This window comes from Plecotus auritus (genome assembly GCF_963455305.1).
Source record: "Plecotus auritus genome assembly, chromosome: 4".
NCBI lineage: Eukaryota > Metazoa > Chordata > Mammalia > Chiroptera > Vespertilionidae > Plecotus > Plecotus auritus.
In genome coordinates this window covers 101651065-101675809 of record NC_137775.1, presented here as the reverse complement: position 1 = coordinate 101675809, position 24745 = coordinate 101651065, and the positions used below count along the sequence as shown (strand labels likewise).

The window sequence follows — 24745 nt, the reverse complement described above, 5'->3', positions numbered from 1 at the left end:
CACAAAGAAATGAATAGGTAGCTAAGTAAGTAAATGCGGGAAGTGGTCGTCCCCATTAGATCCATTTGCCCGGAGTGGAATGGGCTCCTGTGAGGTAACCACCTGGACCACGCAGCTGCCTACGTGCCTCGCTGGAGTGAGGCGTGGGGTGGCTGCGGGGCCTGTGCTGATCCTCTTCCCGTGTCCCAGGTCTTATTTGCCACAGAGACCTTTGCCATGGGTGTCAACATGCCGGCCCGGACGGTGGTGTTTGACTCCATGCGAAAGCACGATGGCAACGCCTTCCGGGACCTGCTCCCTGGGGAGTACGTGCAGATGGCAGGCCGGGCGGGCCGCAGGGGCCTGGACCCCACGGGCACCGTCATCCTGCTCTGCAAGGGCCGCGTGCCCGAGATGGTGGACCTGCACCGCATGATGACGGTGAGACAGCCTGGCCCGGCTCCGCCCACCGGGCTCCCTCTCCCGGCCCTTCCCCTCTCCTTCCTTTCTGTTATTTCCTTTTGCCTGGGAGAAGCCCAGGTGGGAGTGAGCAGATCCAAGGGCTAGACCAGTCTCATTTCTAGTCCCACACTGAGTGCGGAGCTAGCAGGACCTTTGTGAATCTGTCAGTTTTGCTCCCTTATTTGGCAGAAGAGGTGAGCGGGCAGTGTGTCTAGGGTCCCACATGGCAGGGTGGTCTGCAGAGGGCTGGCTGGGGAGCAGCGGGCCCAGCCTGGTCTCCCCGCTCTCCACAGGGTAAGCCATCGCAGCTGCAGTCTCAGTTCCGCCTCACGTACACCATGATCCTCAACCTGCTGCGGGTGGACGCCCTTAGGGTGGAGGACATGATGAAGAGGAGCTTCTCCGAGTTTCCATCCCGCAAGGACAGCAAGGTGAGGGGTCGGTGACCAGTACCCTGGCCTGGACGGACGAGGGAAGCCAGGCTGGGAAGAGGTGGCATGCGGAGGCCAGTGGGTGTAGGTGGGGATGTAGCGACTTGAGCCTGGAGACTCATTTCACACCTGCCCTTGCTCCTACCCAGGCCCACGAACAGGCTCTGGCTGAATTAACCAAGAAGCTGGGGGCCTTGGAGGAGCCTGACCTGACTGGCCAACTGGTGGACCTGCCTGCGTATTACAGCTGGGGAGAGGAACTGACAGAAACCCGCAGCCTGATCCAGGTCAGCAAGGGTGTGCTGGGGGAGATGGAGGAGGGGAGGAAGACAAATGGCACTCTGGGTGCTCCTGAACTGGTCCCTGCATCCCTGACACTTCCTCCTTCATCCCGTGTGCACATCCCCGCTCTTCAGCGACGTGTCATGGAGTCTGTCAACGGGCTGAAGTCTCTCTCGGCTGGAAGGGTGGTGGTTGTGAAGAGTCAGGAGCATCACAACGCACTGGGTGTGGTCCTGCAGGTGATGCAGGGGGCCTGGGCCCCAGAGGGAGGAGCAGGTTACACTTAGCAGTGCCCTCATCTTCCCTCTTGCCTTCCTTTCCCTCCCATCACCACCACTTGGTGCCCTCTGCCCTCCCCTGCACCCCCAACCCGCCTGCTGCTTGCTTGACTTGGTCTGTATTGGTGGGCTCTGCGTGGCTACTCCATGATCCCTGCCTGAAGGTGGGACCTGCTCTCGACCTTGTTGTCCACTCCTCACATTGCCTTGTCCTGGCCTCCCCTCCCCTAGGTCTCCTCGAACTCCACCAGCAGAGTATTCACCACTCTGGTCTTGTGTGATAAACCCGTGTCTGAGGACCCACAGGAGAGGCGCTCGGCCTCCCCAGGTGTGCCCTACCCAGAGGACCTGGTGGGATTCAAACTGTTCCTGCCTGAAGGTGAGAGGGGCAGATGCCCAGGTCCCTAGGGCAGTGAAGGCAGGGTTCAGGGCGAGGTCTGACCCTGCTTGTCCCTTTTCACAGGGCCCTGTGAGCACACTGTGGCCAAACTCCAGCCCGGAGACGTGGCTGCCATCACCACCAAAGTGCTCCGGGTGAATGGGGAGAAGATCTTGGAGGACTTCATCAAGAGGCAGCAGCTGAAATTCAAGTCCGATGCTGGGGAGGCCCTTTCCCGGGGAGGGACCACGTGGTGGGGAATGGGAGGTGTGGTGGGGAGGCCTGCAGCCTGAGGGGCGCTCTTACAGAAGAGACGTCTCAGAACCTGCTCCTTCCTCAGGAAGGACCCTCCCCTCGCTGCTGTGACCGCTGCTGCCCAGGAATTGCTGCGTCTGGCTCAGGCCCACCCGGCAGGACCCCCTACCCTTGACCCTGTCAATGACTTGCAGCTTAAGGATGTGTCAGTGGTTGAGGGGGGACTCCGGGCCCGGAAGCTAGAGGAGCTGATCCGGGGGGCTCAGTGCGTGCACAGCCCCCGTTTCCCTGCTCAGGTAGGGCCCTGGATGCCAGCTTCTAAGCTTTTTCTCTCTGGTCCCCTGTAGACTACCTACCCCCATGTCAGCCCTAGTCCTCAAGCCCTGTGGAAGGTGAGGGAGACGCTGACCCGCCCCTGCCTGTGGCTCTCCACAGTACCTGAAGCTGCAGGAGCGAAGGCAGGTACAGAAGGAGATAGAGCGGCTGCGCTTCCTGCTGTCAGACCAGTCGCTACTGCTGCTCCCTGAGTACCACCAGCGAGTAGAGGTGAGAGCAGTGTGTGGAGGGGGCTAGTGAGGGAGAACAGCAGGCTTCCAACACCTGCCATCTTCTGTCCAGGTGCTCCGAACTCTGGGCTATGTAGACGAGGTGGGCACGGTGAAGCTGGCGGGGCGCGTAGCTTGTGCCATGAGCAGCCACGAGCTGCTCCTCACCGAGCTCATGTTCGACAACGCTCTGAGTGCCCTGCGGCCGGAGGAAATAGCAGCCCTGCTCTCCGGCCTGGTCTGCCAGAGCCCCGGGGACACTGGGGAGCAGCTCCCAAGTACCCTCAAACAGGTATTGGTCCCCCCTCCCCCCGGCTGCAGCATTCCCAGGCCCCACCCCCAGGATCCCCCAGTGACCTCTCCAACCCTGTAAATGCCCCTAAGAGCTGGAATGGCTTCTTCCTTGACCTGAGCCTCCCTAGTCCTGGAGCAGGAAGGGGGGTCTTAACCTGTCCCTCCCACCTGCAGGGAGTGGAACGTGTCCGCACTGTGGCCAAGCGGATTGGTGAGGTCCAGGTGGCCTGCGGCCTGAACCAGACAGTGGAAGAATTTGTAGGGGAGCTGAATTTTGGACTGGTTGGGGTTGTGTACGAGTGGGCCCGGGGCATGGTGAGTAACTGGATTTGGGGTTTTGCAGGCGGTTGGGAAGAGCCTGCCCAGGTCTATCAAATTTAGTCCCCACCCTGCTTCCCCCACAGCCTTTCTCTGAGTTGGCAGGGCTCTCGGGGACACCCGAGGGCCTGGTGGTCCGCTGCATCCAGCGCCTGGCCGAGATGTGTCGTTCACTGCGAGGGGCGGCCCGCCTGGTAGGCGAGCCTGTGCTGGGTGCTAAGATGGAGACGGCAGCTACCCTGCTGCGGAGGGACATCGTCTTTGCAGCTAGTCTCTATACTCAGTGAATGAGCCGCAGGGAAAAATAATAAAACAGCAAACCACCTGTGTGTACTTGAGGTGCTGGGCAGGGTGACAGCTCAAAGACACAGCAGGGAGAACCACCTGGAAGTCTGCCTTTAACTGCACAGAGACAGGACCAGCCCCCCGAGGTATAAGTCCTTAGGGGACGGTGTCTTGGGGCGATGGGAGCTCCTGAGTCATGGCTTCCACGTACCATGTGGGCAGGAAGACATGGGGTGCATCCCGATGTACAGACACGGTGACTGGGCCTCCAGGCTCCCAGGAGAAGAGGTGGACAAGCCTAAGGAGAGACGGAGTCACCAGCTGAGGGCTGGAGGCCTGGCTCCCAGGGCCCAGAGGGGAGGGCAGAGCCGAATGCCTCACCTGGGGTCATCCTGGACGACTGTGTTCTGGGCAAAGCTGAGGAAGGCGGCACAGAAGTTCATGCACACGGAAGGGTTCCAGCCATCACGGTCATTCTGGAGAGGGCCGAGGAGGAGGCAGAGACAAGTGAGGGCAGGAGTGGGAGAGGGGACACACTACAGGCCTGGACATGGGACCTGGGGTCTTAGCGTGGGGGTCCAGGTACCACTGCCTTACCCTGACGTGTTCAAACATCTGCATGGTGGGAAAGGTCTTGAGGGAACAGACAAACCCCTCCGGGTTGCGGAAGCCAGCAACAACATTTGGGACGCCCAGGAGGAATGACTGAGCCCACCATTTCAGGAGCTTGTGTCTGTAAGGAAAGACAGGCGTCAGGGGGGCGCCTCCTCCTCTTCCCCCAAATCCCTTTCCCAGCTGTCAGTTCTCAGCCCTGGCCCGCCCAGCCCACCCGCTCCTGAACCTGTAGAAGCTCCTCCATTGGCCCGGGCTGTGCATCTCCTTGGAGGTCTTGAGCTCCACATAGCAGGTGGGGGGCTGCAGAGATGGGGCCTGGGGGTCTGTGCAGTCCACCTCCCCCGAGAAGAGCAGAGGGTGGCTTCCCAGGCGGCTGCGTAGCACAGAGCAGAAGGCCACGTTGGTGTTAACCTCCCCAGAGGGGTCGGGGGAGGCTCCAGGTTTGTCTGTACAGAGAGAAGCAGCAATAGGGTGGGGGCTCTCAGACTCTGGGGGAGCGGGGGGCGGGGACTGCAGAACAGGGTTAACTCTCACCTGCACACATGTACTGCTCGAACTTGTACCCCATGTACATCAGCTCCCGGAGGAGGGGCGGCCGGGCGAGCCTCTGCGCCCGGGCAGCCTGGGTCTCCACCTCACTCAGGTACAGTGTCCCCTGGAACCTGGAGGCCGCCAGTTGCCAGCCCTCCTGCCGCTCGTAGGGCGTCGTCAGCAGTTTTGTCAGGTGCCCCCGCCACGTCACGATGGCTCCTGCCAGCCAGCCGGGACCCCTGGGAGGAGGGAGAGGCTGAAGGCCACCCAGCACTGGCTCAGAACTCCCCCAGAGTTCCCGCCAAGGACCGGTGCCCTCCCGCGCTGGCTTCCTAATCGTAGGGGCAGGCAGGCCCCTCCATCTCTTCGCGCGCTCACCCCTCCAGCCCGCCTCTGTGCTCCAGGAGCCAGCGCAGCAGATGGTCCAGGCCCTCTCGCACTTCCTCGTCCCGCGGCTGGTATCGGTCGGGGTACCCCTCTCTGAGGTCAAAGTTGGGGCCCTGACCATTGGTGGGTGGGCTGTAGTAGCGCAAGGCTTGGGCATCTCCGTGGTACTGGCGCTGGGCGTCCAGGGAAAAGCAGCCCATTTGGGAAGGGCGTCGGTAGAACGGGAAGGGCCCGGAGTAGAGGGCGGGGTCTGTGGGCAGCGAGGGCGCGGGGCGCGGGAGTTTGCTCCGCGGTTCAGCTACTTCTATCTTCCCAGCTCCCCGCTTGGTCCCTCGGGGCTCCATTAGGCGCTGGGGGGTGGGGGCGTCCCTTCTACAGAGGAGGCGGAGAAGGCGCGGGCCTCCCGACGGCCGGCTCCGGCCTGGAACCACGGGAGTGGGGGAGGCGCCCGTCAGCAGATCCCGCCCGGTGCACCCGCGGTCCGCCCGCGGAGAGGGCAGGAGGTGTGACGGCTGAGTCCAGGCCGGTCACCGCCGAGCCGGACGCCGCGCAGGACCGCGGAGACCGAGCGGGTTTCCGGCTCGATGACGCGATCATTTTGCGCCAGCGGAGGGCCCAGCCTGTGCTCCCCGGGTGGCCGCTCGTCCGCGGCGTCGCCCACGCGCGCGCGGGTCGCTGGCGTCACCGCGGCGCCGGAGCCTCCGTTCGCGGCCACGGCTCCAGGTCCGCGACATGAGCCGGAAGAGGCCGCGCCTGGGCGCGGAGCCGCTGGGTCTGAGGCGGCGGCGCGGAGGCGGGCCCGCCGAGGCCGACCCCCCGAGGGGCGCGGCCGGTGCCCGGGTGTTGGGGGGCGGCGCCCCGCCGGGCAGCCCTCCCCGCCCGGGGTCGACGCGCGCGGCAGTCGTGGAGCTGGGGCGGCTGTTCCCGCGAGGCCTGTTCGAAGACGCGCTGCCGCCCATCGCGCTGCGGAGCCAGGTGTACAGCCTTGTGCGGGACCGGACGGTAGCGGACCGGCAGCTGGTGAGGGCGCGGCGGCGGCTCGCGGGCTTCCGATCCGCCGGCCTCCGATCGGCACGCTGAGGGACCGGGGGTGCTCCTGCCCTGGAAAGCACCCGCAGCGGGGAGCGAGCGAGGTCCCCGAAGGGGGAGCGCGAAGCTCTGGGAACCCACTGGCATGACGTTTGTGGAATCTGGAACATGGCCTTTTCTTACACTTTATTGGCTGTCTGCTTTTCTAGGTTTCTCCTCTCCTTTCCTTGGTCAGTCTCACCAGTGGCTTATCAATGTTAATGTCTTTCAAAGAACTCACATTTAGCTTTCTGCTTCATTAATCTGTTTCCCCTCTACTGTTGGGCTTATTTTACTTCCCCCCCCACCACTAACTTTTATCCTCTCTTTTCTAATAAATGCATGGCAGGCTGTAGTTTTCCGCTAAGTATGGAGATTCATCTATCCTCCCAAGTTTTGGTATATGTTTTTATTATCATTTATTTCCAAATGCCTTCTAATTTGCCCTGTGTTTCTCCCTTTTGATTTATTGGGTTGATTAGTAATGTATGCCTTAATTTCTAAGCGTTTTCTTATTACCTTACTAGAGGCCTGGTGCATGATCTGGCGGGGAGAGACTCCGGAGGTTGGCCGGCCAGGGAGGGATGAGGAGGGCTCCAGGGCCTGTGGGGCCCATCTCGCTCCATCCCTCTCCCCCGACCCCAGCAGCAAGCTAACCTACAAATAGTAGAATCTGCCCCCTGGTGGTCAGTGCATGGCATAGGGAGTGGTTGAGTGACCTTAGCATATCATTAGCATATTAAGCTTTGATTGGTTGAACAGCTGACGGTTTACTGGACACTTAGCATATTAGGCTTTTATTATATAGGATAGGATTGTTACTTATTTCTGGCATAAGTGATATAGTGGCCAGAGAGCGTACAATATGATTTTTGTCATTTGAAACTTGTACAGACTTGCTTCATGCTATGTGGTCAGTTTTGCTAAATATTGTATGTGTAGTTGAAAAGAATATGCATTATTCAGTTATTAATTTCTCAGTAACTAGAGTTACTATTGAAGTCTTCTAGTTCCTCACTGGTTATTTTGTCTCTTTGTGCTATGAGTTAAAGTTGGATTAATATACTTTTGTGATTGTGGATATGTTATTGTCTTTTCAAATATTTCCCCTACCTTATCTCTTTTCATTTCTCCTCAGACTTCAATTACACATACATTGGACCTTCTCTTTGTATCCTTTACATCTTTTAGCTTCTTGTCCGCATTTTCAATCTTTTTGACTGTATTATATCCTGGTTAGTTTTTTAAAATCTGTTTTACAGGCTAGTAGCTTATTATTTAGCTGTGCCTTAATACATTAAACCCATCCACTGAGTCCTTAATTGCACTTGCCAGATCTAGAATTTCTGTTTGGTTATTTTTCAACATATTATGTCAGTTTATATATCTTGCTAAAAAATTCTATCTTGACTTATTATTTAAGCATTATAAACATAGGGGTTTTTTAGTAGTCTGTTTTTGATAATTTCCTGATAACATGTCTTTTGGGGTCTGTTTCTATTGTCTGTTTCTTTTGAGTTTTGTTTCCTTGTGTGTCCATTTATTTATTTATTTATGCCCAGTTATTATTATTTTTAAAAATATATTGTTATTGATTTCAGAGAGGAAGGGAGAGGGAGAGATAGAAACATTAACAATGAGAATCATTGATCGGCTGCCTCCTGCATGCCCCCTGCTGGTGATTGAGCCGCAACCCGAACATGTGCCCTTGACCATAATCGAACCTGGGACCCTTCAGTCCGCAGGCCGCTGCTCTATCCACTGAGCCAAACCGGCTAGGGTGTGCCCAGTTATTTTTGACTGTGCTGGACAGATTTGCCTAAATCATCAAAAGCCCTCCATCTTCCAAGTACATCTTTGTTGTTGTTAATCCTCACCCAGGGATATTTTTTTTTCCATTGATTTTTAAAGAGAGTGGAAGGGAGGGAGGGAGAAACATCGATGTGAGAGACACATCGATTAGTTGCCTCCGCCGGGGATCGATCCTGCAACCCAGGTATGTACTCTTGACCAGGAATGGAACCTGCGACCCTTCAATGCTCAGGCCAATGCTCTAACCACCTAGCCACGCCGGCCACAGAGCCCAATTATTTCGATGAATTCTTTTGTTGACCTATTACCTTGTGAGCTCTTTGATGCTTAACAATTTAAAAAATAATATTTTATTCAGCATTTTAATTAATTTTTAGCAGGTGAGTTGGTTCTTGCTGTATTCTTAGAAACACTAGTCTTGGTGGATTTTTATTTATTTTAAAAATTTTATCCCATATTCTTCACTACTTTCCTCTGCCCACAGTCTACTGTTAATTGCTTGAGGGCAGGGTCTGTGTCTTTTTTTTTTTTTTTTTTTTTAAGATTTTGTTCACTTTTTTTTTTAAATATATTTTATTGATACTCCACAGAGAGGAAGGGAGAGGGATAGAGAGCTAGAAACATCGATGAGAGAGAAACATCGATCAGCTGCCTCCTGCACACCTCCTGCTGGGGATGTGCCCGCAACCAATGTACGTGCCCTTGACCGGAATCGAACCCGGGACCCTTCAGTCCCCAGGCCGACGCTCTATCCACTGAGCCAAACCGGCTTCGGCGGGTCTGTGTCTTTTTAAAGACATATATTTTTATTGATTTGGGAGAAGCAGAGAGAGATAGAAGCATCAATGATTGGCTGCCTCCTGCATGCCCCCCGCCTACTGGGGATTGAGCCCGCAACCTGAGCATGTGCCCTGACTGGGAATCAACCCGTGACTTCCTGGTTCATAGTTTGATGCTCAACCACTGAGCCATACCAGCCGGGCAGGGTTTGTGTCTTAATCACTATTTTATCTTACTTAGTATCTGGCGTATGATTAGTCTTAGGAAATGTGTACTGGTAGTTTCACGTAAGAGATGAGGTAGGTGGATGGGAGGGTGGGTAACCAATTGGGAAATACCATTTGGTGATTCACCTGATTCTCTCCCCACAGTTTTTCCTTTACTTGGAGAAAAACTTCCCGGCATGGGCAGCATACCCAGGGTATGGTAGAGCATCTTACCCTGACACCCTTCTTTTCACCCCCATCTTTCTGGAAACAGAAAGAACTTCAGGAACAGGGGGAGATCAGAGTCATCCAGCTGGGCTTCGACCTGGATGCCCATGGGATTATTCTCACCGAGGACTACAGGACCAGAGTGCGTGTGACTCGGGGCGCGGCGGGGCAGGCGGCTCTCCCACTCCACACCTCCACCTCTCCCAGGGCACAGGGCTCTGGTTGGTAGTGATAGGAGGGACGGGAAGGAGGGAGAGGAAGGGTGTGAGAGGTGGAAAGAACTGAGCAGAAGAGGATCTGCCTCCCACGTGCCGAGAAAGGTCCCCCAGCCTCTCCTCCCTGGTTCCAGGTCCTCAAGGCCTGCGACGGCCGGTCCTACGCTGGGGCCGTGCAGAAGTTTCTGGCTTTGGTGCTTCCAGCCTGCGGGGACCTTAGCTTCCAGCAGGACCAAATGACGCAGACCTTTGGCTTCAGGGACACAGAGATCACGTGAGACTTGGGGGGGCCAATCACATCTGGCATCTGGCACTTCCCTGCCTCCCTCCTTCCAGCCTGGCCCTTTCCCTTTTGCTGAACCTGCCCAAAAGGTTGACTTTTTTTTTTTAGTAAAATCCAAATTTGTATCCTTCCCCCAAGAGAGAGGCCATCTCACTGGAGCCTTGGACTTAAATTCAGGCTGTCTGGGTGGCTAGTGAGATGCCTGTAGAGGCCTGGCAGGGACCACATGCCTGATGTGACTCACGCTGAGACAGAACCCGAGTGGCAGGCACTAAGGCACTCATATTCCAAAGCAGCAACCAGGCGCAGCGAGAGGAAAATGTCCGGCCGGGCTGTGCCTGACTCCGGTCCCTGCTGTGCACCATGATATATGTGAAGGCATTTTATGAGCTTCTCAGTAGATGTGGGAGGAGCTGTGGTGAGGCAGGCCTAGGCAGTGGCAGGGACACAGGAAAAAGACCCTTATTTCTCCCCTGCGGGTAGGACTGAGCGTGTGTCAGGGCTTGTGGTCAGGGAGGTATCAAGACTGGTTTTAGGAAACAAGTAGCAGGAAGAGTGAGTGCGGGAGGGCAGCTGGGTAGGCGAATGGGACCAGAGACCTGCAGGGCGGGGCGGGGAGGAGGATATCTGTTATCCGGTCCCTTTGCCTGGTTGCCCATGTTTCCAACATTAGCAGCAAGGAGAGAGGGTTCTCAGAGCCAAGGCCTCATCTCTCCTGGCTTCCCATCCGCTTAGGCAGCTGGTCAACGCTGGAGTCCTCACTGTCCGAGATGCCGGGAGTTGGTGGCTGGCTGTGCCTGGAGCTGGGAGATTCGTTAAGTATTTTGTTAAAGGTATTCTGTCTGCAGCTTAGCCCTCAGGCCTCCAGAACGCCTTTCCGTGGCTCCTTGGCCGCAGGCCTTACTCCCCGCTCCTGTCCACCTCTCCAGGGCGCCAGGCTGTCCTTGGCATGGTCCGGAAGGCCAAGTACCAGGAGCTACTCCTGTCTGAGCTCCTGGGCCGGCGGGCGCCTGCCTCGGTGAGACTCGGCCTTGCCTACCATGTCCACGACCTTATCGGGGCCCAGCTGGTGGACTGGTGAGTCTTGCCCCCACCCCAGCCTCTGGCAGTTAGAGCAACGACCCAAAGCAGAGGTGGGTTTCCTCCCCACTCTGGCTTCCTTCACCAGGGAAGCCCAGCTCCCCTCTCCTCCAGCACCTGGGAATGTTCCTGGCCAAGTTCTGAGCTGTCCCCAGACCTTGGGCCCACGCGCCTGGATCCAACCCTGTCTCTCCCTTGCAGTGTCTCTACCACTTCTGGAACCCTTCTGCGCCTGCCAGAGACGTGAGGGTCTGCTCACTGCGGCAAGCCTGCCCGGAGCCGGGCCTGGGGGCCAGGCGTGCTGCCCAGTGGTGGCTGAGCCAGGGTCACCTTGGGAAAGCTTGGCCAGGAGGATGCGCGATGGACCCGAGGGCATGCAGTGCCAGGCGTCACTGCTGCTGTTGACCTGGGCTCCGGGCCGGGGCGGGGTTTGGGCAGTGCTTCGGGGGCCTGTGGACGTGGAGCCAGACCCCATGCCAGGGCCATGGCCGCTGCTTTTTGGGCAGCATGGTGCTGCTGTTACTGTCTTGGGGTAGGAAGGCGGGGTGTTCGAGGGGCAGGTTGGGGGGCGGGGTTCTCTGCCCTACATGTTGGATTGAAACGGCCAAATAAAGGACTTCTGCTGGTGCTCCTTCCTGGTGTCTTATTTAATGTGGTGGGTGGCTCCTCGCTCGGGGGTAGAGGTAAAGCCACAATTGGGCCTAAACTTGGCCTCATTGTTCAGAGAGGAAAAGGGTGTTAAGGTCAGTTTTCCTTGTGGGTGGTGAGGGTGCCTGTCTAAACCACAGGGTTTCTGTCAGGGCCTGTGAAAAGCAAAGGCCTAACGAAGTCCCACTTTTGTGGGAGGCCAGCATCTTACCGCCTTGTTTTGTCAGGGCCTTGGTGAAGGAGCCTTGTTTCTCTGCTCGGTGCTCCACCCAGGTTGCCGAGCGGGTACACAGATACCACATGCCCAGTAGGGGAGGTGCCCAGGCACTGGCATGAGGGGTTAATGGGGGGGGGGGGGCGGGGCGGGGGTGGAGGGAGGGAAGGGGGAGAACAGGACCTCTGGGCCATGATTTCCTCAGTGACCCAGGTGTCTGGGGAGCCCCCCTGCCCCCAACACTGGGCCTGGGGCCAGTTGCATTTCTTGGTTGTCACGTGGTTTCCCGGCTTTAGCTGGCTCAGGGGAGGAGCAAGGTCCAGAGTCTACTCTGCTCCAAGCCCGAGGCCGACCAGAGAGGAGCAGACAGACAGACGGGTCTGATCGCTCCTGGTCTTGCAGCCATGCGGCTCCTCTGGGGGCTGATCTGGGCGTCCAGCTTCGCCTTGTCTCTGCAGGAGCCCAGGTCCTGGCGCGGCGGTGGCTGCAGAGCGGGCGGAGTGGGGGTCAGTGGGGCCGCTGCTGACCTGCCTGTTCTCCCCAGGTTGCTCCTGTTTTCTCCTTCCGTGGTTCACCTGGGGGCCCCCCTGTCGGTGGGGCTCCAGCTCCAGGATGCTCCTCGGGGACTGGAAGTGAGAGGGTCCGTGTTCCTGAGAAACCCGTCCCATCACAATGCCCCCTGCTCCCCGAAGGTGGACTTCCTCCTCACCTCGGAGGAGGACTTCGTTCTCCGCAGCCTCCAGGTAGCTGGCTGCACCCGTCCTGCTGTGCTTAGCGCCCCGCTCCGTCCCCTCCACCTCTGGGGTCGGTCTGCTGGCGGCCTCCTTCCCTGGCTGTCTCAGCCTCTGGCTTTCTCCTTCTGCTCTGTCTCTGACCCCGCTCCCTTTCCCTCCCCCTTGCCTGACAGATACTCCCCAACGGTGCCAACAGCTGTGGCCTCAAAAGCCTCCTCGGAGGCCCCAAGATCCAGCTGGTGGCCCAGTCACCATGGCTGAAGAGCTCTCTGTCCAAAGAGGTGGACACTCAGGGCATCAACCTGCTCTTTTCCTCTCGCCGGGGGCACCTTTTCGTGCAAACAGACCAGCCCATTTATAACCCTGGCCAGCGGGGTGAGTCTCAGCCCCAGGGCCTCTCCCTCGACCTCCCCCCCATCCCCTTATGTGCAATAGCCTGAAAGTGCCGCATGGAAGGCTGCCTGGCAAATGTTTGTTCTCCCCTCACTCCCTGCCCACGTCACTGCTGCTCACCTCACCCTCTGCTCCAGTTCGGTACCGGGTCTTCGCTCTGGATCAAAAGATGCGCCCGTCCACAGACAGCCTCACGGTCACCGTGGAGGTGAGTCCCTGACCTTTGACCTTCCTGATCATTTAGGGCTACTGATCTGACCTCCCACCCACGACTACTTTTCCTCCCGTCGCAGAACTCTCATGGCCTCCGCGTGAGGAAGCGGCAGGTGTACGCTCCCTCATCCATCTTCCAGGATGACTTTGTGATCCCGGACATCTCAGAGTGAGCTCTTGTCCCCAGTTCCCGGTTCCCCTGCTCCCCATGCCAACACAGTGTCAGACCCGAGCTCCCTGAGCCTGTGGGTTACCCCACATCCTTCCCCAGGGAGTGTGGCTGGCTTTCCCAGGCCCTCTGGCACACGCGGGCTGAGCCCCTCCCTGTCTGTCCTCAGGCCAGGGACCTGGAAGATCTCGGCCAGATTCTCAGACAGCCCGGACTCCAACTGCAGCACCCAGTTCGAGGTGAAGAAGTACGGTGAGAGCCCGGCCGATGTGGTTCAGTGGATACAGTGTTGGCCTGCAGACCAAAGGGTCCTGGGTTCGATTCTGGTCAAGGGCAGGTACCTCAGTTGCAGGCTCCTCCCCCGCCCGGGCCCTGGTCAGGGTGGTGCAGGAGGCAACCAATCGATGTGTTTTTCTCACATTGATGTTTCTCGCTGTCTTTCCCTCTGCTACTCTCTCTAAAAATCAATGGAAAAATGTCCTCGGGTGAGGATAAACAACACAACACAAAACAAAACAACACAAAACAAAACAAAACAAAACAAAAAGAAGTACAGTGAGAGCTGGAGACACTGGAGGCAGAGGGCCAGGCAGCTCCTTTCCTAGAGGGAGAAGGGCAGGAGAGGAGGTGGGAGCAGGCAGGGGTGGGGCGACCTGGGTGCGGCCACCCTGCGGGGAGGGAGTCCTCAAAGGCCCTTCCCCTGGAGTCTGACCAGCCTACCCCTTTGCTTGGGTCAGTCCTTCCCAACTTTGAGGTGAAGATCATCCCTGGGGAGCCCTACATCCTGACAGCACCTGGCGTTCTTGGTGACATCCAGTTAGACATCCAGGCCAGGTAACTGCTGCCAGGGCTCCCCCTTCAGTGTAAACATCACTTCCCTCCCTCCCTCCCCTCTGCCCAGGCCACGCCCTCATCCCCTTCCCTGTTGCTCTGTGGCCCCAGGTACATCTACGGGAAGCCAGTGCAGGGGGTGGCATACGTGCGCTTTGGGCTCCTGGATGAGCATGGTGACAAGACTTTCCTTCGGGGACTGGAGAGTCAGACCAAGGTAGGAAGGAGGGTGAGGTGGCGGAGGTGACCATGACGGAGGAGGGGTGAGTGGGAGACAGGTGTCACCTGGCCGTTTTCTTCTCTGCCCAGCTGGCGGAGGGCCAGTGCCACATCTCCCTCGCGAAGTCTGAGGTCCAGGGCGCCCTGGAGAAGCTTGGCGTTCAGCCGGCTGACCTCCCAGGGCTGCGCCTCTACGTGGCGGCGGCCGTCATTGAGTCTCCAGGTGAGTGCTTTGCCTGGTTGTGACTCCAGACCTAGCCTCTGACCTCTGAGCTGACCCTCTGTCCTCCAGCACCGGCACCGCCCCCTTCTAACCCTCACGTGGGACCCAAAGCCTGGAAAGAGCTGGAAGCCTCTCTCCAACTGGGCTGCCGGGAAGCCCCTGTTTATTGTTTTCGCTCATCCGTCCATCCGTATGTCCTCCCACCCATCCCCCTCGCAGGCATGTTATGCAGCATCTGTGTGCTGGCCTTTGGTCGCTCAGCAAACTAATGAGGGAGCTCGCCGCCTGGTGGGCGGGAAACACTTGCTCTCCTGCCCCTCTTCTGGTCTGCCTCCTCCCCCTGTCTGCCATGTCTTGCAGGGGGAGAGCTGGAGGAGGCCGAGCTCACATCCTGGCGTTTTGTGTCATCTCCCTTCTCCTTGGATCTTAGCCACACCAAGCGACACCTCGTGCCTGGGGCCCCCTTTCTGCTGCAGGTTTCCTCTGCAGGGCAGGGGCGTGGCGGGGGGGGCCTGGAGGGTGCTCACAGCCCCTCTTCTCTCTGTGACCTGCCCCTCCACCCACCTAGGCACTGGTCCGAGACATGTCAGGCTCCCCCGCCTCTGACATTCCTGTCAAAGTTGCTGCCACGTTCTCTCCGGGATCTGCTTCTGAAATACGTGATCAGCGAAACACAGATGAGCGCGGCCAAGTCCTTGTCTCCATCAACGTCCCTCCGACCACCTCGGAAGTGCAGCTCTCGGTAGGACTCCGACCACCAGGAAGGGCAGGAAGGGCAGGGGGAGGAGTTGGGTGCCTGGGTCCTGGCCACTGACCCTGCTGCTCCTGCCCCACACCTTTCTCCAGGTATCTGCAGGCTCCCCCCATCCAGCCACAGCCAAGCTCACAGTGAGAGCCCCACCCTCCAGAAGCTCCGGGTTCCTGTCCCTTGAACGGCTGGATTCTCAACCCCCTCGAGTTGGGGACACTTTCCGCCTGAACCTGCGAGCCGTGGGCGTCCGTGGGGCCAGCTTCTCCCACTATTACTACATGGTGTGCAGGAGGGCGGGTGCAGGGAGGGCTCGGCGGGAGGGAGCCCTGGGGGGCTGTGGTTTCAGGCTGGGCACATGCAGTAAAGAGGGAACCACTCTTGCCCCAGGTCCTGTCCCGGGGACAGATCCTGTCTGTGGGCCGAGAGCCCAGGGGGGCCCTGACCTCGGTCTCCGTGTTTGTGGACCACCGCCTGGCACCCTCCTTCTACTTTGTGGCCTTCTACTATCACGGAGGCCTCCCAGTGGCCAACTCCCTGCGGGTAGACGTCCAGGCTGGGGCCTGTGAGGGCAAGGTAACACATGGGGGGTGGGGGAAGGGCAGGAAAGGACGAGAAGAAGCTCTCCCATCTGACCTCTCCCTCCCACCTGCCCGCCGTGCAGCTGGAGCTGAGTGTGGACAGTCGCAAGGACTATCACCCTGGGGAGGTGCTGAAGCTCCAGCTGCACACGGACTCTGCGGCCCTGGTGGCCCTGGGGGCTGTGGACATGGCTCTGTACGCCGCGGGCGGCAGGGCCCACAAGCCCCTGGACATGGGCAAGGTTTGTGAAGACCTCCCAGCCTCCCTCATCCCAGCTGCCCGCCAACTCCGCCCAGCCTCCCTCAAGCTGTGGGGCTTGGGCCTTATTTCCCCACTGTCTGTGTCTCACATCTGTCCATCCCGCCCTCGCCCACAGCCAGCCTGCCCCTCAGCCATCTTGTCTCTGCAATAGCCCTGCCTTTTCTTGCCAGGTCTTCGAAGTCATGAACAGCTACGACCTTGGGTGTGGTCCTGGGGGTGGGGACAGCGCCCTGCAGGTGTTCGAGGCGGCTGGTCTGGCCTTTTCTGATGGACACCGATTGACTTCGACCAGAAATAGTGAGACCAGAGGAGGAAGTGGGATGGGTGGTGGGAGGCAAAGTGAGGAGGAGGGCCCTGAGGGGTAAGATGGGAGAAGGGGAGCAGGCAAGGGAGGCCACCCACCAGGGCTTGGCTGCAGCCCTGCTCTCTCCCAGGCCTGAGCTGTCCCAAGGAGGAGAAAACCCGGAAAAAGAGAAACGTGAACTTCCAGAAAGCAATTAGCGAGAAGTGTGAGTTGTGGGTGCCGATGAAGCTGCTTGCGCCCTGGGGTCAGGGGGAGGGGTCTCTCGGCTCCTCTGCTCCCCTGTGGGATTCGGGGCCAGAGGGCCAAGTCCTGGGTTGGCGGTGGGTGGGCAGGAGGGTCTGCGGGGACTACTGAGCTCCTTGTTCCCAGTGGGCCCTCAGTACCTGGAGGTCCGAGTGGGGCGGAGGTGCGTCCCGTGCTCACCCTCGGCCCTGCAGTGGGCCAGTACACTTCCCCAGTGGCCAGGCGCTGCTGCCAGGATGGGCTGACACGTCTGCCAATGACCCGCTCCTGCGAGCAGCGGGCGGCCCGGGTGCCACAGCTGGCCTGCCGAGAGCCCTTCCTGTCCTGCTGCCACTTTGCCGAGGGCCTGCGCAAGAAGACCCGGGCCAGGGGCCGAGTGGGCCTTGCCCGAGGTGAGCCAGGGGGCGGGGCTCGGCACGGGCAGGGAGCCTGGGCGGGCGGAGCCCTCCTCACCGCTCTGTGTGGCCCCCAGCCTTGGAGGTCCTGCAGGAGGAGGACCTGATGGAGGAAGACGACGTTCTTGTGCGCAGCTTCTTCCCGGAGAACTGGCTCTGGAGGGTGGAGTCTGTGGACCGCTTCCTCCAGTGAGGGCGCCTGGGGGGCCGGCCTTGGGTCTGGGCAGGGTTGAGCCAGCCCAGCCTGTGACGGCTGCTCACCTTTCCCACCACAGGTCACTGCTGCCACTCCCTGACTCTCTGACCACCTGGGAGATCCACGGTGTGAGCCTGTCCAAAACAACAGGTGGGGCTGCCCGCCGGCTCCGCCCTCCCTGCTGCCACCCCTCAACCCAGCTCCCTCTTCCTTTACTGCAAGGAAGGGGGTGCAGACAGCGGGGCAGAGATGGTCACCCTCCCCGCCCCCCCCCCCCCCACAGTGCCTGAGATGCTCCCAGGCCTCTGATGTCTCCTCCTTCCCTACACCTCACTCCACAGGCCTGTGTGTGGCCACACCAGTCCAGCTCCGAGTGTTCCGCGAGTTTCACCTGCACCTCCGCCTGCCCATCTCCGTTCGCCGCTTTGAGCAGCTTGAGCTGCGGCCTGTTCTGTACAACTACCTGGACAAAGATCTGACTGTGAGGCCTGCGGGGGCCTGGGTGCACAGCGGGGTGGGAGCTGGGGCGGGGGAGGGATGCAGAGCCTAATGAACTGACTCTGGCCCTCCCCTCTTCCTCCCCAGGTGAGCGTCCACATGGCCCCGGTGGACGGGCTGTGCCTGGCTGGGGGCGGAGGGCTGGCCCAGCAGGTGCTGGTGCCTGCACACTCTGCCCGGCCCGTTGGCTTCTCTGTGGTGCCCACGGCGGCCGCCGCTGTGTCCCTGAAGGTGGTGGCTCGAGGGTCCTTGGAGTTCCCTGTAGGGGACGCAGTGTCTAAGATTCTAAAAATCGAGGTGAATGGAGCACCCCTGAAGCCAGATCCCCAGGCTCCCAGATTTACCCCCTAACCCCCAGCACCCTCTCTGCTGGCCAGGCCAGAGGCCCACCACCCAAACCCAACTCCTTGGTCAGTTTGCCTTCTACAAGTCTGAACCCACTCTGCCTCCCAAGTTCTAATCCAAGTCCGGGGAGACTGCACTGGATGGTGGTGGTGGGGGCAGCTGCAGCCAGGCGGTGGGTGACCTCTCAGAGCTGTTTCCCCCGAGACAGAAGGAAGGCGCCGTCCACATGGAGGAGCTGGTCTATGAGCTCAACCCCCTGGGTGAGTGGCCCTGGCCGCCGCAGTGTCCTACGAGGGTTGTAGGTGGAGGAGATGGACACCAGCAGACTGACAACTTCCTCATCTCCCCAGACCACCGAGGCCGGACCCTGGAAATTCCTGGCAGCTCTGATCCCAATATTATCCCCGATGGAGACCACAGCAGCTTTGTCAGGGTCACAGGTGGGCGTGTCCTCCAGTCCCTTCCCAGCGGCCACCCTCAGATGCATGTGAAACCTGTTTGGTGCCATGACCCTCTGACCCTGGGTCCCAGAGCTGCTCTCTGTCCTTAACCCCCTCTTTCCCCTGCAGCCTCAAGTCCACTGGATACCCTGGGCTCCGGGGGGGCCTTGTCAGCAGGAGGCCTGACCTCCCTCCTGAGGCTGCCATGGGGCTGCGGGGAGCAAACCATGATCCTCTTGGCTCCGACCCTGGCTGCTTCCCGCTACCTGGACAAGACGGAGCAGTGGAGCAGGCTGCCCCCAGAGACCAAGGACCATGCGGTGGACCTGATCCAGAAAGGTTTTGGCGCAGGGCGAGCAGGAGTGGGCAGGCCATTAAGGGCGATGGGCACCCCAGGCGGCTGGTGGGGGGAAGGGGGTACCCAATGGGAATGGGGAGCATTGCCTTGGGCACAAATATAGCAGCTGCCGCTCCTCTCCAAGGGTACATGCGGATCCAGCAGTTCCGGAAAGCGGACGGCTCCTATGGGGCGTGGCTAAGTCGGGACAGCAGCACCTGGTGAGCCTGGGAGAGTGCTTCTGGGTCTGAGAGCTGGCGGGGTGGCTGGGGGCAGACCAGGTACAGCGGGAGGGTGACTAACCAGGTGTCGGGGGAGTGGCCCGTGTTTCCTCTAGGGACCAGCCCCATCCCCAGTTGTCACTCCCTCCTCTAGGCTCACAGCCTTTGTGTTGAAGGTACTGAGTTTGGCCCAGGAACAGGTGGGCGACTCACCTGAAAAGCTGCAGGAGACTGCCAAGTGGCTGCTGTCCCAGCAGCAGGCCGACGGTTCATTCCGGGACCCCTGTCCCGTTATCCACAGGGCCATGCAGGTGCGGCCAGGGGCGGGGCCCAGGGCTGCTGGTGGGCGCTCTCCTGGCCCCTCCCCTCCTGGCTGACGCTTCTCTCCCTGCACTGACCAGGGAGGCTTGGTAGGAAATGATGAGACGGTGGCCCTGACAGCCTTCGTGGTCATCGCCCTTCATCACGGGCTGGCCGTCTTCCAGGACAGGAGTGCAGAGCCACTGAAGCAGAGAGTGGTAAGGGCGCCGCGCCTGCCCTGCGCCGGGCTGGCTCTCCCTGCTGCTCCTCAGGACCCGGGTGTCTGCCCACAGACCTTCCTCCATGTTCTTCTAGGAAACGTCCATCTCAAATGCAAACTCATTTTTGGGGGCGAAAGCGAGTGCTGGGCTCCTGGGTGCCCACGCAGCCGCCATCACAGCCTACGCACTAACGCTGAGCAAGGCCCCTGAGGACTTGCAGGACGTGGCCCACAACAACCTCATGGCCATGGCCCAGGAGACAGGCGGTGAGTCCAGGGGGCCTCGGACCTCTGAGTGTGCCCCAGCCGAGAAGGGATGAAAGCACCTGCAGGGGCGCGGGGCAGGCAGGAGAGCTGGCGGGAGCAGGGCCAGGCGGCAGGCCTCCTGCTCACAGCTGGCGCCCTCCCTTCCAGATAAGCTGTACTGGGGCTCCGTCATCAGTTCTCAGAGCAATGTGGTGTCGCCCACGCCGGCTCCTCGCAGCCCAGCAGACCCTGTGCCCCAGGCCCCGGCCCTGTGGATTGAAACCACAGCCTACGGCCTGCTGCACCTGCTGCTCCGGGAGGGCCGGGCAGAGATGGCAGACCAGGTTGCAGCCTGGCTCACCCACCAGGGCAGCTTCCAAGGGGGATTCCGCAGCACCCAGGTAGGGGCTGCCTTGGGGCTCCGGGGTGGGCGGCCCTGGAACCAAGCGCCTGAGCCCAGTCCAACCTCCCCAGGACACAGTGATCGCCCTGGATGCGCTGTCTGCATACTGGATCGCTTCCCACACCCCCGAGGACAGGGCGCTCAATGTGACCCTCAGCTCCCAGGGCCGCAATGGGTTCAAATCCCACGTGCTGCAGCTGAACAACCACCAAGCTCAGGGGCTGGAGGAGGAGCTGCAGGTGAACCACACCCTCACCTGGGCTGCAGGACACCTGGGCCTAGTGTGTGGGGCCAGGGCTTCCTGGCCCCTGCCCATCCCTCGCTCCTCTGGTGCCCTGTGGGAAGGCTTCTGGCTGAGTGGCTGGAGAGCCACCTAACCTCAGCTGCAGATTCCTCCCGGCAGTAATGTGCGAGGGCCTCCGGCAGTAATGTGGGGGGCCCTCCGGCAGTAATGCGTGGGGAGGGTGGGGGAAGGGGAGCCTCCCGGTAATGCTTGCGGTGGGCCTCCTGGCAGCGGGGGAGGCTGAGTGGAGTAGTGTGCATGAAGGTGTCAGCTCGGGAAGTGAGGGGAGAGGAGGAGGAGCAGGGCTGTTTTTAGGGAGGAGGGAAGTTGGAAAAAACAGCGTGCCCTCCTGTGCCCTTCTGACATCACGTTCCCTTTTCTGTCCCCGGAAGTTTTCCTTGGGCAGCAAGATTAACGTGAAGGTGGGAGGGAACAGCAAAGGAACCCTGAAGGTGAGAGCCCACAGCACAGCCAGGCCAGCAGGGGGCGCTGGGGTCTGGAGGGGGAGCAGGAAGACACGCAGGGCCGTGTGTGTGCTCCCCTGGGTGCACTTCGCTCACTTTGGTCTGCACCTCCCTGGGCCCCTGCGGCCCCTCCCCCATCAAGCCACAGGCCCTGCTTCCTCCGTCTCCCCCTTGTCTGCGTGATACAACCCCTTCGCCAGCTGTCCAGCTGCCACTCCCCCCTGAGCCCCTCTGTCCCCTAATGCCCAGGCCCTTGTCACTTGGTCACTGACTCGGGGCTAAGACAGCCCTGGAGCTCCTCCCGTGCCCAAGCCCCACGCTTTGAGCCGTCAGACGAGCCTTCGGACTTTTCCCTGCCACACACGGTTGGGTCCCTGTACCTCCCTGGCCAGGCAGGGGTACCCGCCATACAGGTCTCCTGGCCTTGAATGTCCTCCCCCTGCTTCTCTTCCCATGAGGCAAACTCCTCCTCCTCACGCCTCGGCCCGAAGCCTTTCCCCAGCTTCCCTGCGGCCTCTGCAGGTGCAGAGCACTGGTCCCGGGGGCGGGCCCTGCCTCCCGCCTCACGGTCCACCAACCCGGCCCGGCCGTTCATGTTCTCCACTGGTCGGGGGGAGATGGGAAGGAGCCCAGGCCTCAAAGCCCTCCGCCAGGGCGGTGCCCTGAGCTGTGCTCTGGAGAGAGGCCTGGGGCCCAGGTGCCATGTTCCCTCCACGCCCCTTGCTGAGCCAGGTCCTTCGTACCTACAACGTCCTGGACATGCAGAACACCACCTGCCAGGATCTTCAGATCGAGGTGACGGTCCTGGGCCACGTGGAGTACACAAGTGAGTGCTGGGGACAGGGCCACGGGGCTTCCAGGGGCTGGTGCAGGGGCGGAGTCTCAGCCCCCCCTCCCCGCCCCCCCGCAGTGGAAGCCGAGGAGGACTACGAGGACTATGAGAACTATGGGAACCAGGACTCCGAGAGTCTGGGCTTCGCAGGAGACGACCCAGGGGTCCTTTCCCGGCCTGTGACGCCCCTGCAGCTGTTTGAGGGGCGGAGGAGCCGCCGCAGAAGGGAGGCACCCAAGGTGGCCGAGGAGCAGGAGGCCCGAGTGCAGTACACCGTGTGCATCTGGTGAGCCTGCGGGCGGGTGGGCTGGGCGGTTCTGCCCACCGGGCAGGGCACTCAGATCACAGGCCCCTCTCTGCAGGCGGAATGGCAAGGTGGGGCTGTTGGGCATGGCTATCGCGGATATCACCCTCCTGAGCGGATTCCACGCGCTGCGGGCTGACCTGGAGAAGGTGGGTCGTGCCCTCAGGAGCCCGGCTCCGTCCCTGCAGCCCCTGCAGGTGACTCTCTGTGGCCACCTCCCTGTGACCCTCTCCTTCTTTGCAGCTGACTTCCCTCTCTGACCGCTACGTGAGTCACTTTGAGACCGAGGGGCCCCACGTCCTGCTGTACTTTGACTCGGTGAGCAGGGGGCGACAGGTGTGGGGCACTGCTTACCGAGTACATCTCTGCGGCTGGGGGTGCGGGGGGGGGGGTGCGGGCGCGCACTGCGGGTGGCCAGTGCTCCCAGGGAGGCAGGACAAGAGGGAGGCCATGCCAGCCGGGGCAGGGGCAGGGGCAGGGGCCGAGCCCCTAATGTGGTTTGGGGCCATCAGCAGGGGGAGCGGAAAGTGAGTCTGTCATAAAGCCGAATGTATTCAGCCTGAGGTGGTCCTTTTTATTGACTGTCCTAGAAAAGTGTACTTTCTTTTAGGAAGTGATGTTGGTCATAGATGAGTTGTCTCTGTGGCCTCGTTGGCTAAAACAAAGTTTTCAACCCTCTGATGTCCCTCAACATTTTTTTGGATGTTTACTGAGGGAGCTGTGGGAGGGGGAGGCGGGCAGGCGGGCAGGTGCTAGCTTCGCCGCTCACTCGCGTGGGCCTGCGGGTCCGAGGGGTGGGCATAGTGGCGGCAGCTGCCCTAGTGGCAGAGGAAGGAGGCCCTGGTTGTATCAGTGGTGAAGTGAGGGTGCCAGGAGGGGGTGGTTTGGGGGGCAGACAGAGTGGCTTTGGAGAATTTCTACATCCTGCCAAAGTCCTGATGGAGGAGCAAGGCTGACCATTTTGTTTGGCAATCAGCCGGGAAGGGGTTGGTGAAAGTGGGCGTGGGGGAGGCCGTCGTAGGGGAGCGCGAGGCAGGCAGGCGAGGGGAGGTCAGAAACAACCAGTCAGCAGCAGAGATGGCTAGAAGCTAACCCTGAGCTTAAGGGGAGCTTTGCGTGGTGTGTTCGCGAGGCAACACCGCACAGGCTCTTGAGGGCCGGGCGGGGCAGGGAGGTCACCATCTGGGCAGTGAGGTCAGCAGGGACCTTGGGAGCAGTTTTGAGTGTCTGGCGGCTGGAAGGTAATAGAATGTGAAGGACACTGAAGATGAGACAGATGAGACAGCGGACACCAGAGACAGGCCAAGAAAGTGGCACACAGGCCTGTGGGGCCCAGGGAGTGGGTCTCTGACCTCCCCCCCGCCCCCGCAGGTCCCCACCTCCCGGGAGTGCGTGGGCTTTGGAGCTGTGCAGGAGGTGGCCGTGGGGCTGGTGCAGCCGGCCAGCGCCACCCTGTACGACTACTACAACCCTGGCGAGTACCCAGGGCACTGGGAGGTTGGGACGCCAGGACTGGGGCCGAGGGGGCCAGGGAGGTCCCGGGGCTCCAGAGGACTGGCTGGCAGGAGGGCAGGTGCCCTAACACCCTCTCTGCTCTCCTCCAGAGCACAAGTGTGCTGTGTTTTACGGGGCACCAACTAAGAGCAAACTCGTGTCCACGCTGTGCTCCGCTGACGTCTGCCAGTGTGCAGAGGGTGAGGCCTGGGCCAGGGGTTGGGGAAGGGGCCAGGAGCCAGGGGTGGGGAAGGGGCCGGGGGCTGGCCTTGCCTCACCTGGGCTCTGGCTTCAGGGAAGTGCCCTCGACAGCGGCGTGCCCTGGAGCGGGGGCTGGTGGAGGAGGACGGCTATAGGATGAAGTTCGCCTGCTACTACCCCCGCGTGGACTATGGTCAGTTCCCCGCCCTCAGGGCCTGGGGGGGCACCCCAGGCGGCCCGGAGCTCACCTTCCTCCCCTCCCTGAACTCCCTCACAGGCTTCCAGGTTAAGGTTCTCCGAGAAGATGCCAGAGCTGCCTTCCGCCTCTTCGAGACGAGTGTCATCCAAGTGCTGCACTTCTGTACGAGGGGCGGCGGCTGGGGTGGAGGGAGCCTGGCGCCTGGAACAGTAAACATTCAGAGGCGGCTGAGCTTACCCCCCTCGGCCTCTTAGGAGCTTGGGCTTGTCACTGGAAGGCAGCGCCCGCGGGGAGTGGCGGGTTCAGTGGGGGGTATACAAGGCCTGGCCATGCCCCGTCCCCTCTGACAGCTCTTGTCCCGTCCCCCTCAGCCAAGGATGCCCAGGCCGCTGCTGGTCAGACCCGGAACTTTCTGGTTCGAGCCTCTTGCCGCCTTCACTTGGAACCCGGGAAAGAATATCTGATCATGGGTCTGGACGGGACCACCCATGACCTCAAGGGACAGTGAGTTTGCTGGGCCCTGGGTCTCTTGCTGCCCTCACCCCTCCTGAGGGCGAGGATCCCCAGTACCAGGCCCTGCCCCTCAGGTGCCAGGCGCCAGGTGCCGCGGGCTCGCTCCCGTCTGCCCGTCCTGACCCCGGCTGATGGCCCTTTGCCCCCGCAGACCCCAGTACCTGCTGGACGCGAACAGCTGGATCGAGGAGATGCCCTCTGAGCGCTTGTGCCGGAGCACCCGCCAGCGCGCCGCCTGCGCCCAGCTCCGTGGCTTCCTGCAGGAGTACGGCACGCAGGGCTGCCAGGTGTAGGGCTGCCCTCCCCGGGAGGAGCCCCAGGGCTGGGCCCGAGGCTCAATAAAGACTTTACACAGCCAA

At 60.5% G+C, this 24745-nt stretch overlaps 4 protein-coding genes and 1 long non-coding RNA gene across 8 annotated transcripts in view; 3 read left to right on the top strand and 2 right to left on the bottom strand.

The window, feature by feature from the left end:
* SKIC2 (SKI2 subunit of superkiller complex) overlaps positions 1-3582 on the top strand; it is a 9741-nt gene extending 6159 nt beyond the window's left edge. The window contains exons 18-28 of the mRNA XM_080663426.1: positions 190-420; positions 735-872; positions 1022-1159; positions 1289-1393; positions 1664-1811; positions 1896-2022; positions 2152-2362; positions 2502-2612; positions 2685-2903; positions 3080-3220; positions 3310-3582. Coding sequence (XP_080519552.1) covers positions 190-420; positions 735-872; positions 1022-1159; positions 1289-1393; positions 1664-1811; positions 1896-2022; positions 2152-2362; positions 2502-2612; positions 2685-2903; positions 3080-3220; positions 3310-3510 — 1770 coding nt within the window. The 3' untranslated portion in view covers positions 3511-3582. The remainder of the gene's footprint in view (positions 1-189; positions 421-734; positions 873-1021; positions 1160-1288; positions 1394-1663; positions 1812-1895; positions 2023-2151; positions 2363-2501; positions 2613-2684; positions 2904-3079; positions 3221-3309) is intronic.
* Positions 3534-5822, bottom strand: DXO (decapping exoribonuclease). The gene is made up of 6 exons (XM_080663428.1): positions 5033-5822; positions 4658-4893; positions 4350-4569; positions 4106-4241; positions 3890-3984; positions 3534-3806 (listed from the first exon to the last, which is right to left on the bottom strand). Exons 1-6 carry the CDS (start codon positions 5383-5385, stop codon positions 3665-3667), a joined length of 1182 nt encoding a protein of 393 aa, XP_080519554.1. The 5' UTR covers positions 5386-5822; the 3' UTR covers positions 3534-3664.
* On the top strand, positions 5774-11348 carry WHR1 (winged helix repair factor 1; the record flags this gene model as incomplete). 3 transcript variants are annotated; one of them, XM_080663435.1, is made up of 6 exons in its annotated part: positions 5774-6061; positions 9182-9277; positions 9485-9624; positions 10369-10448; positions 10563-10710; positions 10915-11348. In XM_080663435.1, the coding sequence occupies 6 exons, from the start codon at positions 5774-5776 to the stop codon at positions 10958-10960; spliced, it is 798 nt and encodes a 265-aa protein (XP_080519561.1). In that variant the 3' UTR covers positions 10961-11348. The 3 variants fall into 3 exon arrangements, with proteins under 3 accessions (XP_080519561.1, XP_080519560.1, XP_080519562.1); XM_080663434.1 differs by having other exon boundaries at positions 10369-10466; XM_080663436.1 differs by lacking the exon at positions 10915-11348 and having other exon boundaries at positions 10369-10447; positions 10563-10787.
* LOC308245732 lies at positions 8488-12735 on the bottom strand. Its single transcript, XR_013960316.1, has 4 exons — positions 12285-12735; positions 11573-12201; positions 10233-10436; positions 8488-10062 (listed from the first exon to the last, which is right to left on the bottom strand). It is a non-coding gene; the product is annotated as an uncharacterized lncRNA (long non-coding RNA).
* On the top strand, positions 11922-24745 carry LOC308245725 (complement C4-A-like). 2 transcript variants are annotated; one of them, XM_080663424.1, is made up of 41 exons: positions 11922-12041; positions 12120-12318; positions 12483-12684; positions 12840-12910; positions 12996-13084; positions 13254-13336; positions 13822-13918; positions 14027-14132; positions 14225-14357; positions 14718-14833; positions 14926-15099; positions 15204-15389; positions 15496-15681; positions 15770-15928; positions 16119-16245; positions 16383-16457; positions 16690-16887; positions 16968-17079; positions 17166-17236; positions 17428-17567; positions 17672-17881; positions 18138-18189; positions 18280-18369; positions 18499-18708; positions 18852-18927; positions 19082-19238; positions 19329-19445; positions 19543-19714; positions 19862-20094; positions 20168-20335; positions 20772-20831; positions 21576-21669; positions 21754-21961; positions 22038-22128; positions 22223-22297; positions 23351-23453; positions 23584-23673; positions 23769-23867; positions 23952-24035; positions 24245-24377; positions 24538-24745. In XM_080663424.1, exons 1-41 carry the CDS (start codon positions 11980-11982, stop codon positions 24677-24679), a joined length of 5250 nt encoding a protein of 1749 aa, XP_080519550.1. In that variant the 5' UTR covers positions 11922-11979; the 3' UTR covers positions 24680-24745. The 2 variants fall into 2 exon arrangements, with proteins under 2 accessions (XP_080519550.1, XP_080519551.1); XM_080663425.1 differs by lacking the exon at positions 20772-20831.